The 14003-nt window shown below is 31.9% G+C and overlaps 2 protein-coding genes across 2 annotated transcripts; one reads left to right on the top strand and one right to left on the bottom strand.

The window, feature by feature from the left end:
• The first annotated feature begins 1950 nt into the window (after window positions 1-1950).
• Window positions 1951-9223, top strand: LOC145746099 (DNA replication licensing factor MCM6-like). The gene is made up of 18 exons (XM_082564287.1): window positions 1951-2103; window positions 2851-2994; window positions 3227-3340; window positions 3816-3978; window positions 4110-4249; window positions 4340-4487; window positions 4580-4684; window positions 4754-4904; window positions 5213-5354; window positions 5697-5815; window positions 6238-6368; window positions 6760-6915; window positions 7566-7694; window positions 7762-7883; window positions 7959-8085; window positions 8363-8588; window positions 8660-8805; window positions 9020-9223. The coding sequence occupies exons 1-18, from the start codon at window positions 2012-2014 to the stop codon at window positions 9128-9130; spliced, it is 2466 nt and encodes an 821-aa protein (XP_082420413.1). The 5' UTR covers window positions 1951-2011; the 3' UTR covers window positions 9131-9223.
• Window positions 9224-10324: 1101 nt separating this feature from the next.
• LOC145745110 (proprotein convertase subtilisin/kexin type 7-like) lies at window positions 10325-12958 on the bottom strand. Its single transcript, XM_082563105.1, has one exon. It carries the CDS (start codon window positions 12838-12840, stop codon window positions 10624-10626), a length of 2217 nt encoding a protein of 738 aa, XP_082419231.1. The 5' UTR covers window positions 12841-12958; the 3' UTR covers window positions 10325-10623.
• Between the last annotated feature and the right edge of the window lie 1045 nt (window positions 12959-14003).

Raw genomic sequence — 14003 nt, 5'->3', positions numbered from 1 at the left:
AAATTTATAGATTTTTGTTTTGAGTTGCAAATTTTTGTATATTAGAATTTTTAGTAATTTTCACCTCTATGGTTCCCAGTTTGAATTCTGTTGGAAAGTTTCTCTTTAACTTATTTCCGACATTTCTTATATATGTAAAATTTGTTTCAGCGATGTATACAACAAACGTCGTAATTCTCTTATCGTCGAAAGATGCCTTTGACAAAAAATTATGAATGGTTTCATATAAGTATATCGGGCCATTTTCCGAATGATGTATTATTGCTATTGTAAAAGTGCTATTCATATTTGCTTTGCCGAGTTTGTATTTCGGTTTTCTGAAGTCTTTATTATGTAGAAGTTCTGTGTAAAATTCGACGTCAAATTTTTCCAGGTATAGTTTCGGGTCTATTGGACTTTCTGTTTTACCTTGAAGCAGTTGAATTAGTTTTCCAAAGCCGAGTAACACACAAAAACCGAAAAAAATTCGTATTAAATTAATTTTTGTTAACATTTTTTATAACCTAGGCTTAGAAACTAACGCTATACAAATAATTTTGACACTATACAAACACAAGTTAATTTCTGCCTACATCTTATAACATAGCATTGTGTACAAGCTAAGCTTATATGCACATAAAGCTTAAAGTAACCTGTGATAGTGATTTTGTTTAAAACATTTAGAGTTATACACCTTCATTGTATTAAACGACTTAGACTAATTACTGATAATATAACTTAATTGTACGTTGCTAAAAACACTAATTTAGGAAATTACCTTACTAACGCGATTATAAATAATGATTAATTATTTATGCCACGTAATTTTTAAAACTTTTTCAACGTTTTATATATTATTTACTCATGGTATAAAAAGGCCTATTTACAAAGGTGGGCACCAAATCGTTAATGCGTTAAACGTTAAATAACGAAGTTAATTTTTTTGTTAAAATTTAACTTTTAAGTTAATTTTAAAAATCGTTATCGGACCTGTTAACTTTCGTTAAATTGTGCTTCCGTTAAATTAAGCCCGTTAACTCAATATTTTACAAGTAAATCCATGGTTATATAAGGAATATATATGTTTAAAATCGCCGTTTATCGGGTTTAATCGTCGCAATTTTTAAACGATGTAAGTAATTACTATCCGGCCACTGTTATTTGGGCATTAGGGCTAAGCCAGTTTTAAAAACTTTTTCTAAACCATTTTCGTCAAGTTAAAACATCGATTAAGAAAAAAACTATTTTTTTTAAATCTTTTTATATAAAAAAGGTAATTTCTTTGTTTGTTTTAATTAAATTTTAACGTTAACGTTTAACGATAACTTCCGTTACACTTGGTTTAATTTAACGAAAAAACGTTAGCGAAGTTACTGTTATGTGTAACAAATAACCATTTAACGAAGTTGCTTTTTCGTTTAACTGTGCTCACCTATGCCTATTTACTACTTTTTGAAGTAATGGTGGTTTGTTTACTTCTTCAACTACCCCTTACTTTGTTTATACTAAATTAAGATGTTTTCTTTCTCTAAGGGTTCATTTGAAATGTTTTTATATCTAAATACTAATGTCTTTCTAAGCAAACAAGTTCCTTCTAACTTCCTATTCAAATTAATTTGGGCGTGCAAGAGAAAATTCTAACTCGGGTGGCTAATACCATATAATTGTGAAGTCTGGTTAATATAAAACGAAACACGTTTAGACATTGAAATAAAACATATTTAATGGGTCAAGATTTTGGCAAAATTTATTACAAAAATTTCTAAATTTAAAATATAAACTTATATATGACAGTAAAAATTTAAAACCTTTGGTTTGCGATTTTATTACTAAAGTTGTAAAATTAAAAAGAGGATAAACAAAATAACGTAAATTTCTATGGATCATTGCAATTTCGCGGGAAAACGCACACATGGCGCGAATGCGAAATCAACATAAAAGAAAACTTGGGTTTTAGCATAGTTCGTTAAATTTTCGTTATTTTATGTTACTTTTTGTTTGAAACACGTTTAAGTTTAAATAAAAACTAATCATGGATGTTGCTGATCAATCTGGGAGGGTTCAGCGGTCAGCTGACGTGATTGGAGAAAGAGTTCAAAAATTATTCGTCGATTTTTTGGAAGAGTAAGTTGTTTTTATTTTTTAATATTTTGTTGGTTAGTCATTTAAAATTAGTTAAGTAGCATAAACTGAACAATTATCTAAAAGATTTGATTATATTATGAATAAATAGTAATTTACACTGGGTTTATTTTTCATTTTTTTTCTAAATCTGTTAGGTCATAGTCAATAGTATTAAGGTTTACAAGTTAGCTATTAAAACGTCCTTTATGTGTTTTTTACTAAAAAATTAAAATGCGAAATTTATAAAAATTGGTTCTATAAAAAAGTGTGCTGCTGTGCTACTCTGAAAAGTAAGGCAGTGTGCACCAGTCTGGAAAGTAGGGCACTGTGCACGCACGAGATTTTTTTCATTAAAAAAAATGCACGCCTGGAATTAGCGTTTTGCACGCCTGATTTCTTAAAAAAATGTGCTCGCGCAGTACTGACGCCTAAAGCATGCTAACATAAATCACGCATGCACGCCTAAACCGGAAATTTTGGTGCATTTTTTTACGCTTGCACGCACGAGATCTCATCGAAAACTGCCCTACTTTTCAGCACACCTAAAACAAAGATATGCTAACATAAAACATGTGTGCACACATAGCTCTTTAATTTTTGGCTGTGTGTACGCATGTTTTCATGCCATCTTTTATGCTTGCACGCACAAGATCTTGTCGAAAAACTTCCAGACTGGTTGCTGTGTTTTTTCTTTAAATCTTTACTTCTGAATGTTGCTAAGATAAAAGATTATTAATTTCTGGATAGGTTTTCAGTTGATGGTGAGAAAAAATATTTGCAACCTACTGAAGGAATGGTTCGGCCCGAGAGAAACACCCTTACTGTTAGTTTTACTGATATTGAAATCTTTAATCAACAACTTGCCACCTCAATCCAGGAGGAATATTACAGGCAAGTTAATTAAAAAATTACAATTTCTGTCAATTTTCTCTATTTTTGAGATTTATATATATACAGCATTTATTGTTACCCTTAGGCAAAACAACAGTAGGAATCAAACTCAGGACCTTATGACTTTTAGATTCATACAGATAGGACAGATGGTTCAGTGGTTAAACTTTAGCACACAAGTTAATACATTTTTTGTTATTTTTTTAAATTTTATTTTTTGATTTTTTTCCAGATTGTATCCTTACTTGTGCAAGGCTGTAAAGAACTTTGCTAGAGATCACTACAGGGGAATACCCAACAATAAAGATCTGTATCTGGCCCTGGAAGAAGTTCCAACTAGACAAAAGTGAGTTACTTGGACTTACCTAATTTTTTTTGTATATATATATTCCCAATGTGGGATGGCCTACTAAAAGTAACATTTGTTAACCTGACCTGGTCCAAAGTTGACTTGGTAGGTTGGGATATTATCATAAATGCCAGATAATTATTTAGTCAATTAGACTCGCAGTGTGTCGTATCGGTCAGAACACTTGTCTTCACTATATGAGCTTTGATCCTCAAGTATGGCGACATAAACTGTAGGAACACTTGCTGTGCTAATATTTTATTAGAAGCTTATTTTTTTAGGCAATTATAATTTAAAATATCTTTAACTGCCAAAGGCAACTGAAACTGGAGTAATGGATGTCACTTTATTAATGTTATGAAATTGACTTTCCCCCATCAAGGATAAATAAATATATATATATATAAAAAAAAATTTTTAACTATATTATATACTTTGTTTATTTTTGACATTGTTGAATTTTTTTTAACAGGATTCGGGAAATGAGAAACAGTCGAATCGGATCACTCATGCGTATCAGCGGGCAGGTTGTCCGAACTCATCCAGTCCACCCTGAACTAATCAGTGGAACCTTTGTCTGTCTTGATTGTCAGACTGTGATAAAAGATGTTGAACAGCAATTCAAATACATGCAGGTAAAGTCAGCATAAAAAATATTTAAATCAACTTTTTTGTCTGTTTTTACTTAACGTTATGTTTTAAAAATTTAAATTACTATTTTTAAAGTTATTTTGAATTATTTTTCTAATATTTTATTAATTTTTAGCCTACTATTTGTCGGAACACGCAATGTGGCAATCGGGCAAAATTTATGCTAGACGCAAACAAGTCGCGCTTTGTCGATTTTCAGAAGGTTCGAATCCAGGAAACACAAGCAGAACTTCCCCGGGGATCTATACCGAGAACGTGAGTTGTGACTGATTTGCATTTTAAAATTTTTTTGAATCATTTTGTTTTATTTTGCTAAGTTTTTATATTTTATTAAAATTGGGGCAGTGTCGAAGTTGTGGTACGAGCCGAAGCCGTAGAGATGGCACAAGCAGGTGACAGATGTGACTTTATTGGAACCCTTATTGTAGTCCCTGATGTGGGGCAACTTTCAACCCCAGGGTTAAGAGCAGAACCTTTAAAGGGAAGGGATCAGGTAGAATAGAACAAAATTAAATTAAAAAAAAATAGATTTTTATTCAAACAAAACTTTTATTTTATTTGTTTTTTTTATAAATTGTGTTGTAGAGAAACGAAGCCGAAGGAATAAGAGGATTGAAGTCGCTCGGAGTTCGAGATTTATCTTACAAACAAGCTTTTCTTGCTTGCCATGTCACGGCAACCAACCCAACAGTTAGTTTAAACTTTTTTAAATTAATTTATTGAAAGATGACTTTGCTGAAATTTTTATTTCTAATTTAGTTTGGTGGCAAAGAGGTGAGATCAGATGAACAAACGATTGAAACAATAAAGAATCAAATGACCGAAGCAGAGTGGGAAAAAGTTTATCAAATGTCGTGCGACAAACATCTTTATACGAATCTTTGCAACAGTCTTTTTCCAACTATACATGGTAAAATAAAAATAAAAATTTTTTTTATCCTCAATGTGATAGAATATTTTTATATTCTGCAATGTACATAGAGTGATAATTGGTAATTGCTACCCTAAATTAGGCTCGAGTTGCCTTTAGCAGTTTGAAATATTATTGAGTATAATGCATGTAATTAACCTACTCTTTAGCTTGTTTTTGAAGCCCTACACAAGGGCAGTACAACATGGAAGCAGTGAAAATTGGCGCAAGGACCATATGTAGTAAAGCCAAGTGTTCTACCAACTACATCACTACAAAGTTTTTTTCATTTAAAATTTAATTTTTAGGTAATGATGAAATTAAGAGAGGAATACTGCTCCAACTTTTTGGCGGAGTTCCCAAAGTAACAGAAGAAGGAACAACATTAAGAGGGGATTTAAATGTCTGTATTGTTGGAGATCCTAGCACAGCTAAAAGCCAGTTTTTGAAGTAAGTTATTATTTTGCAACACAGAAATTTTTTTATTATTTTGCAACACAAAAACTGTCACTTACTTCAAAAGCATTAAAAAGAAATGCTAATTTTTGTTAACACACCATGACTGGCAGCATGGTGTAGTGGTCAGAACACTTGGCTTTATTGCATGAGGTTCTGGGTTTAATCCCCACTACTTTTCTGCTTTAAAACAGGGTTGAGATAGCAGATTGTACTCTATGTTTAGGTCGTGAAGTCGATTTTTCCCTATCAGGAATAAATAATACAAAAAAAGAGTATAAACACCTAAAAAAAAAATTATTGTTAATTATGTCCTTAAAATATTGTTGATTAAAGGAAAGTGGAAGAATTCAGTCCTCGATCAGTATACACAAGTGGTAAAGCTTCTAGTGCTGCTGGGTTAACTGCAGCAGTTGTTCGGGATGAAGAATCGAATGAATTTGTTATTGAAGCTGGTTAGTAGTGTCCAATTTTTTTTAAACTTTTTTAATTTGACAACAATACAAGAAAAAATATATATATTCAATTAATGTTAAATTGATGGTTGGAAAAAAATTTAATTTATACGTTTTTTGTTGTATATATAAATCTTTATTGACGATGTGCAAAGGTTGAATGCGGAAGCTGAACAAAGAGTAGGAGTTCATACTGTTTATAGCACCATACTTAAGGCCGCTACAGCATGAAATCACTGGAAATCGAACCCAGGACCTCGTGTAGTATAATAAGTGTTCTGACTACACCACGCTGCCGGTATTTAAAACATGCCAAATTATAAATATTTGTATGTGATTTTAAAGTATTATACAGCATGATAATCAAGCCCTGTTTAGTAACCAGAAGGTTTTCATTTTTAGCCAATATTTAATTATAATAGGGGCACTTATGTTAGCTGACAATGGCGTTTGTTGTATTGATGAATTTGATAAAATGGAAGCACACGACCAGGTTGCTATTCACGAAGCTATGGAACAACAAACTATCTCAATCACCAAAGCTGGTGTAAAGGTAAATTTAACTTTAACATATCTATTTTTACTAGAGTATTTGCATTAGCAATAAAATTGGGAATTTTATGCATAAATTGGGCTGTTGAAATTTTCGTAAAAGTTTAATTGCATTGCAGTCTAAATGGAAAGTGTATATGTATAAAGTCTCGAGTTGCCTTTCGCAGTTTGGGATGTTATAGGTTATAATTGCTCGATAATTATAAGGTGCTGATTAAATGTTGGATCAGCAGCAGTTTATAACATTTATTTAACTTTACTCAAGGGTGCTACACCATAAGCGTTGTGGGGATCGAACCCAAGGTGGTATAGTCATGTATAATTTTTTTAATTCTGTAATTTTAATTAAACTATATAGTGTCTGTGTAATGGCAATGAGTTTTAAATTTCAGGCCACTTTAAATGCAAGGACATCAATATTGGCAGCTGCCAACCCAATAGGTGGCAGATACGACCGTGCAAAATCTCTCCGACAGAATATCGCTCTTTCTGCACCAATCATGTCCAGATTTGATTTGTTCTTTATTCTTGTGGACGAGTGCAATGAGGTAATTTGTTTGTGAATTTTTAGGCTTGATGTGAGATGGCTGACTTCGCAACTTAACTTCACAATTATATATATATTTTTTTTTGTATGTATCTTTATCCTCGATGTGGAAAAGTCGAATGCGCGACTTAAACATAGAGTAACATCAGTTACTCCGACCCAGTCTCGAGTTGCCTGTGGCAGTTTGGGATATTATAGAGACTATAATTGCCCGGTAATTATGCTGCTGATTAAGTGCTGGCTCAGCAGGAGTTTATACCGTTTATAGCGCCTTACTCAAGGGCGCTACAGCATGAGATCGGTGGGGATTGAACCCACGACCTCATGTGTGGTGTATATTAGTTATTCAAACCCGGTCTTGATTTGGCCTGAAAGTTTGAGAATGTTGTTGCTTGATAATTAATCTGCAAAATAGTTTTTGACAAGTTTGTGCCATTTATGGTGCCTTACCTAGGGGGACATGATATAAAAGCAGGGGGAGGGGCGAACCCAAAACCTTCTGTTAACTTCTACACCAAATTGCCAATTTAAAATTTTGGGTTTTGACTATTGTATTAACTTTAACTAAAAATAAAATATTCATTACTCGATAATCTTGTTAACTTATTGTTTAAGAATACTAAATTAAATTTTTTGAGTATTTCAATTAAGGTAACTGATTATGCGATAGCACGTCGCATAGTTGATCTTCATACCAGATTAGAAGAATCAATTGACAGAGTTTATTCACTTGAAGAAATTCAAAGATACCTCATCTTTTCAAGGATGTTCAAACCTAAGGTACTAAAAAAAAAATTTTGAAATTGTTTAAAATTGTATTTTTTTCTAAATTTGGAATTTTTCTTAGATCGCGAAAGCTGCTGGTGAGTTTATGGTGGAAGAATACAAAAAGATGCGGGAGAGAGATTCCTCCGGAGTTGCAAGATCTTCCTGGAGAATTACAGTAAGACAACTCGAGAGTCTAATCAGGTAAAAAGTTTAAAAAATTTTAACATTTTTTTTTTTTGAATTTCAAAATTAAAAACAAAAAATTTTGTTTTTTAGATTGTCGGAAGCGATGGCAAGACTTCACTGCTTGGAAGAAGTTCTGCCAAAACATGTCAAAGAAGCTGCAAGACTTTTGAACAAATCTATTATTAGAGTCGAGACACCTGACATTAACTTTATTGAGGTAAATAATGTGTTTTATTAGAATCAAGTGGCTTTTTCCATTATAAATCACTTGTACTTTACGGTCCTTTAAAAAACTAACTATGAGAGAGAATTAGCTAAGACCAAAAAGTACAAAAAAAGAATTCGCTAGGACCGCAAAAGACAAGAGAGAATTAGCCAGGACCGCAAAATTTGAGAGAGAATTTGCAACGACTGCAAAGACTAAACTTTTTTGAGAACTGTAAAGTACAAGTGATCCTTAATTATAAATTCTAAAATTGTTTTTGTTTTAACAGGAAGATGAACCAGCTGCAGAAAACACAGACAACAACACACAACAAGCACAAGAAAATGGAGACACAACTACAACAGCGACAGACTCAGAACTTTTGGCACAAACTGTTCAGTCTGTTGCTGCAAAAAAAGCATCATCGAAGATTAGTTTTGATGATTATAAGAGATTAAGTAATATGTTGGTTTTATATATGAGGCAGAAAGAAGAGGAAGAAGAATTGTCAGCTGGTAAGAAGACTTAATTTAGTTTACTCTTTTGTAAAATTTTATTTTTGTTTTGTTAAAATTTTTTTCTTTAGAATCGGAGTCGGAGATTGGAGGATTAAAGAAGAGTGAGTTGGTAAATTGGTATTTGGAACAAATAGCAGACGATCTTGAATCAGAAGATGAATTACTGGAGAAAAAGTCGGTTGTTGATAAAGTCATTTACAGACTTATACACAGAGTAAGTTGTTCATCCAATTTTCTATATGATTTTGACAATGAACATCAAAAGACATTTTACTTTTGTACATGGTATAAAGACTGATTCTATATAAAAAGTCTAGTTTTTAACATATTTATTCTCGATGTTCAATTAAACCAAAGGTTTTTGCAATAATTATTTTTCTTTTTTTTTAATTTCTCTAAAATTCTGATTCTTGATCTTATTTTTTAAGGACCATGTTCTAATAGAACTGGGCCAAACAGGTTTAAAAGATACAGATAGCATAGAAACACAAGAAGATTCAATTATTGTTGTTCACCCAAATTATGTCATTGATGATTAGGTTCATCTTATCACTGGATTGTCTACATTTTGCTGTTTCGTTCTTTGTTGTAAAAATATCATGTTTGGAATAAAAAATTGTTTATATTGTTCATTTATTGTTATATTGATTTTTTGGACAGAATTAATTTTGGTCAAAATAATTTAACAACAATTTAACCCTTAAGGGATAATTTTATTAAAAAAAAATTGGTGTAAGAAAAGATTGCCCATAGCAGCTTTTTTTGAGTTGTTTAGGGTTAGATTGACAAGATGCCGTTAGGTAAAAACTGGCAGTGTGGTGTAGTGTCAAGAGCACTTGCCACACTACATGATGTTGTGGGTTTAATCCCAACTACCGTCATGCTGTAGCACTATTGAGTAAGGTGCTACAAACGGTAAAAACTCCTGTTAAGCCATCACTTTATTAGCAGTTTAATTACAAGGCAATTACAGTCTATAATATCCCAAACTGCCAAAAGCAACTCAGGACTGGGTTGGGGTAGCTGATGCTACTCTATGTTTAGGTCTTGAATCGACCTTTCCACATTAAGGATAAAGCTAGATATATATACATAAAAAATACCTATATTATATCTCGTATACAAAAAGGAAACTACTTTCAAAATATTCATTAAAAAGCATTGACATTATATTCACCTTTTATTGAAACAGCATAAAGATAATCATTGCACATTTAGGCAGCATTTGATTGTATAAGTTAAGTGTTTCTTTTACAAGAAACAATAGTACCAACAGATTTGGTAACAAAACAAATAATAAGTCACGATATTAAAAAACAAGTACAATAATGATGATTAAATATGCAGAATTACAGTTTACAAAAAAATTGATGATTTAAATGACCATTTTAAAAAATACATTTCAGTTACCTTTTTAAAAATACTTTTTAGGTAAGAAAAATAATATGATGTTAAATTTAAAATAAATTTAAAATTACCTACTAATGTAAATACACAAAAACAACATAATATATATAAAAAATTTATATGAATTTAATTGTGTAAATGTAAAAATTTGCTCCATTAAATATGCAACGAAATATAACTTGACATTAAAAACAAGCTTCAAATAATAAAACATAATCTCTTAAAGCAACAGGTAAATTACAATTAAAAACAACTATTCTACCCTTCATAGGTATTTAAAAAATCCTTTATAGCAGCAAAAAATTTAAAATATGTGAGTAAGGCACTTAAACATGATTTAAAAGTATATATATTAGTTTAATTAAAATGTATTGTTAGAACGATGTTACAATTATAAAAACATTGATAAGAAAATGAACCCATAAAAATGTATTATAAATTATATTACTTAATAAAACATTAAAATTTTTCTAAAGGGTAGGCACTATTAAAAATTGAACAGGTAAAAATATATGAAAATTATATTACGAACAAAATCTTTGAATATTACCAAAAAGAATAATATTTGTCATTAAAAATTGGCTTAGAATTAGTTGCACCCATTTTAGGCAGAGTAAAAAATACTTTACCCATCTTCTATTTCCATTGTGCTATAGTTAGTAACAACATCACTTGTTATGGGGGTTGTATTTTCACTTGATTGTGGCTCTGAGTTTGTCTCTTCTTTTTTATCCTCACTGTTACAAAAAGTCATTTCAATCGAGTAGTAAACGCCCCAGAACATAAAAAAGCATGACAAAAGTGCTACAAGTTTAAGAGTGCGCTCAGAAAGCTCTTTAGTAACGTCGAATAATAAAGGTTGCCCGACTGGGCATGGTAAACTGAAATTTGAATCGGGTGATATAAATTCGCCACTGTATGCTTTTTTCAATAAGTCCCTGCGTTCTGTGATGTCATTGGAGGTTAACTGTGAACCGTATAGTGTTAATTTCCAGCTTTTTAAGGTACCATTTGTTTGAGCTGTTTTTTTATTCGATGTGTCAATGATTTTAAATTTGTAAGTTCCGTAGGATTTTTCACCCCAACACGATAATACTGAAAATGTCCAAGAAGTGAACCCAGTTGATGTTTTGTCTTTATGGCGTGGTGGTATAACAGCAGAAGTACCACTGGGGCAAATTATCACAAACCTTAAATTTCCTCTTAACGGGTGATCAAGTGTAAACGTAACCAAGATGTGCTCCAAAATGTTAAGCAAATGATTTTCGGTATCAGATTGTGTTACAGTAGTGCTTACAATAAGAGGGTTTTTATTGTCACTTGGGATTGCCAAATTAACCTTATCGAGAGGCTGTTTGATTGATGTTAACCATGGTACCAATTCCCAAACCTTAGCAGCATTGACCAGTCTCCATGAATTTAATAAACCAAACCCATGAAAAGAACTGTGATAAAAACCAGCTTGGTTGGGGACCCATTTTTTCCCTTTTTCTTCTAAATTAAACGGAACAGCGGTTAAAGCCATTATGTGCTGCACGTCACGCCATGAAAGACAAGGCCTGACCTCGAGCATTAAAGCCACCATTCCTGCCACTAGAGGGGTAGCGGCAGATGTGCCAGTATGTGAACTCGTACATTGTTGTCTTACATGGCCCATGCTCCAATCTGTTGTAGTTATCATCCTTGCAGGATACCCATTACTCCCCCCACTGCTTACTGTAGTTGCTAACATGGAGGTACACTCTTCAGCGTAATCAGGGGTCTTACCAAACTCATCAACAGCTGCAATAGTAAGTGTATATATAGAATTGGCATAGCCGTCAAAGTTGCAGTTATCCCCGTCTTTACCACCGTTACCACTGGCGACCACAAAAATTGACCCAAAGCCTTTGCGACCAGCTAGAACCCCATGTTTTAGAGCAGTTTGGGCTAAAAATCGGGGCCCATCAACAGTCTTACCATCATCCTCAGGGCCCCAAGAACAGCTATAAACATCGTTAATGTCCATTTTTTTGTTAAATGCAGTTGCTTCAATTGAATCAGTCATAGGTCCATCTAAAATTCGAATCCCACTAAATTGAGCTCGGTATGCAATACCTATTCCACATACATCATTGGGAACAGCGGCAACTTCACCTGCGCATCGTGTTCCATGAGCATTTTCATCCTTAAAATCTGGTCTCGGAGTTGGATCATTATCGTCTGAGTTTAAATCAAAACTCCCTTCGGAGCAGTAGTTATCTTTTAGGTCTGGATGTTGCCATTCTACTCCATCATCCACTATTGCTACAACAACCCCACTTCCGGTAATGTTATTTGCCCATACACCAGTCACATTGCAGTCTTTATTTCCCTTGTTATGTAAATGCCATTGTTTGGGGTATAAAGGGTCGAAAAATGTTGGTACAGTGGTGCGTTTTGTTCTTGAATGGATTAAGTTATTCTGGATTGGATATCGCTTTGTTCTCTTTAGCAGTTCCTGCTGTTCATGCCATTCTATCTCAGGATGAAATTCTAAAACTTCATGAAAATCCAATTGATGATATTTCGATGAAAAAGCGTAAATGTTAGGTAATTCGCCAACTTGGCCATGGTTAACCATGTTTAATGAGGTAGCAATATCTGTTGCCTTTTTGTGTAGGTTTTCTTTACTAGTAAATGTATTGGCAAACTTTACAGTCCATAAATTAGTACTTGTATCACCATTGTCATTTTTAATTAAGTGATCATTAATATTTATTGCATGATTCAGATTTTGTAATAAAATCACAAATATAAGGATGCATAGTTTCAAGAAATTTGATTTTAAAATTCGTATAAATTCTGTAGTACTTAAATTCATTGTTTTAAATTTTTTTTGCCTTATTTCATAGCGTTTGTAAAGTTTGTGATTGCTTTCTGATTACTTTTTATTTCAAAAAAACAAATTCTCATTTTTAAAATTTATTTTCTAATTTACTTAAAACCTAAAAAAGTTAAATTATTTTATTAACAAAAAAAATCCATAATGTTAAGTTACATGGAAAAATTACCACTAATATATTTAATTTAATTGTATATGTATGTTTAATTCTTAATTCCATTTTATTTTGCCAAATGACGTCATATGTAAACATACCTGTGTTCACCGAAGCGTAGAAATTTATGACGTTTACAAAATTTATTTTTCTATGTTTATTTTTTTTAAGTAAATGGGACGTCTAAGCTTCATAATTTTTAAATTTATTCAATAATTGTTAAAAAAATCTAATTTAATTGGTATTTTTAAAACTATGCATTATTAAGTTGTTTGAAAACGTTTTTATTTTAGCATAATATAAGCGATATATGCGGTAGGGCAGTTAAATAAATAAAAAATCTCTATTTAAAGTAAAGAATTATAGTTGCATATGCAAAACCTAAATAAACGCTTTAATTTTGTATTTTTATGTATTCAATCAGTTAAAACGTCACAATTTTAAAGCACATTTTTAATCCACTAGTGGGGGGTAGATGAACGTGAACTCAATTGCACACTAGCCAACAGATTGGTCAAAAAGTCAACAATACAGTTTACGTTAATTATTAATTGGGTGAATGGTATGTTTAAAGAATTTTTAAAATTATTGGTTTTCAATTAGTAGGTCAGTATGTGCAGTTATTACATACCAACACCCATTTTAATATGTGTTGTGTTTTAACCTCTAAAACATGTTATAATTTAAAAAAACGAAGAGCTTTAAACTGTTAGAAGGAACGTGCAAATTGATATGACGTCATAAATACTTGAGATCTGTGTACAAACCAAATATGTAACAAATTTAACAAAAAAAACAGTAAATTAACAGATTTGTTTTAACAATATTTAAGTAAAATGACATGTTAGATTAAGCATAGAGCTAATCATCATAAATAAACCAAAAACCATTAAACCCCAGTAAGAATTGTTAATATTTAAAAATTAAGATATGTAAGCATTAAATATATTTCTGATAGAACAGAAAATCATATCCCAACAAGAGTTGT

Source organism: Corella eumyota, chromosome 3 (assembly GCF_963082875.1).
Source record: "Corella eumyota chromosome 3, kaCorEumy4.1, whole genome shotgun sequence".
NCBI classification, from domain to species: domain Eukaryota; kingdom Metazoa; phylum Chordata; class Ascidiacea; order Phlebobranchia; family Corellidae; genus Corella; species Corella eumyota.
This window is presented reverse-complemented; position numbering and strand designations above follow the sequence as displayed.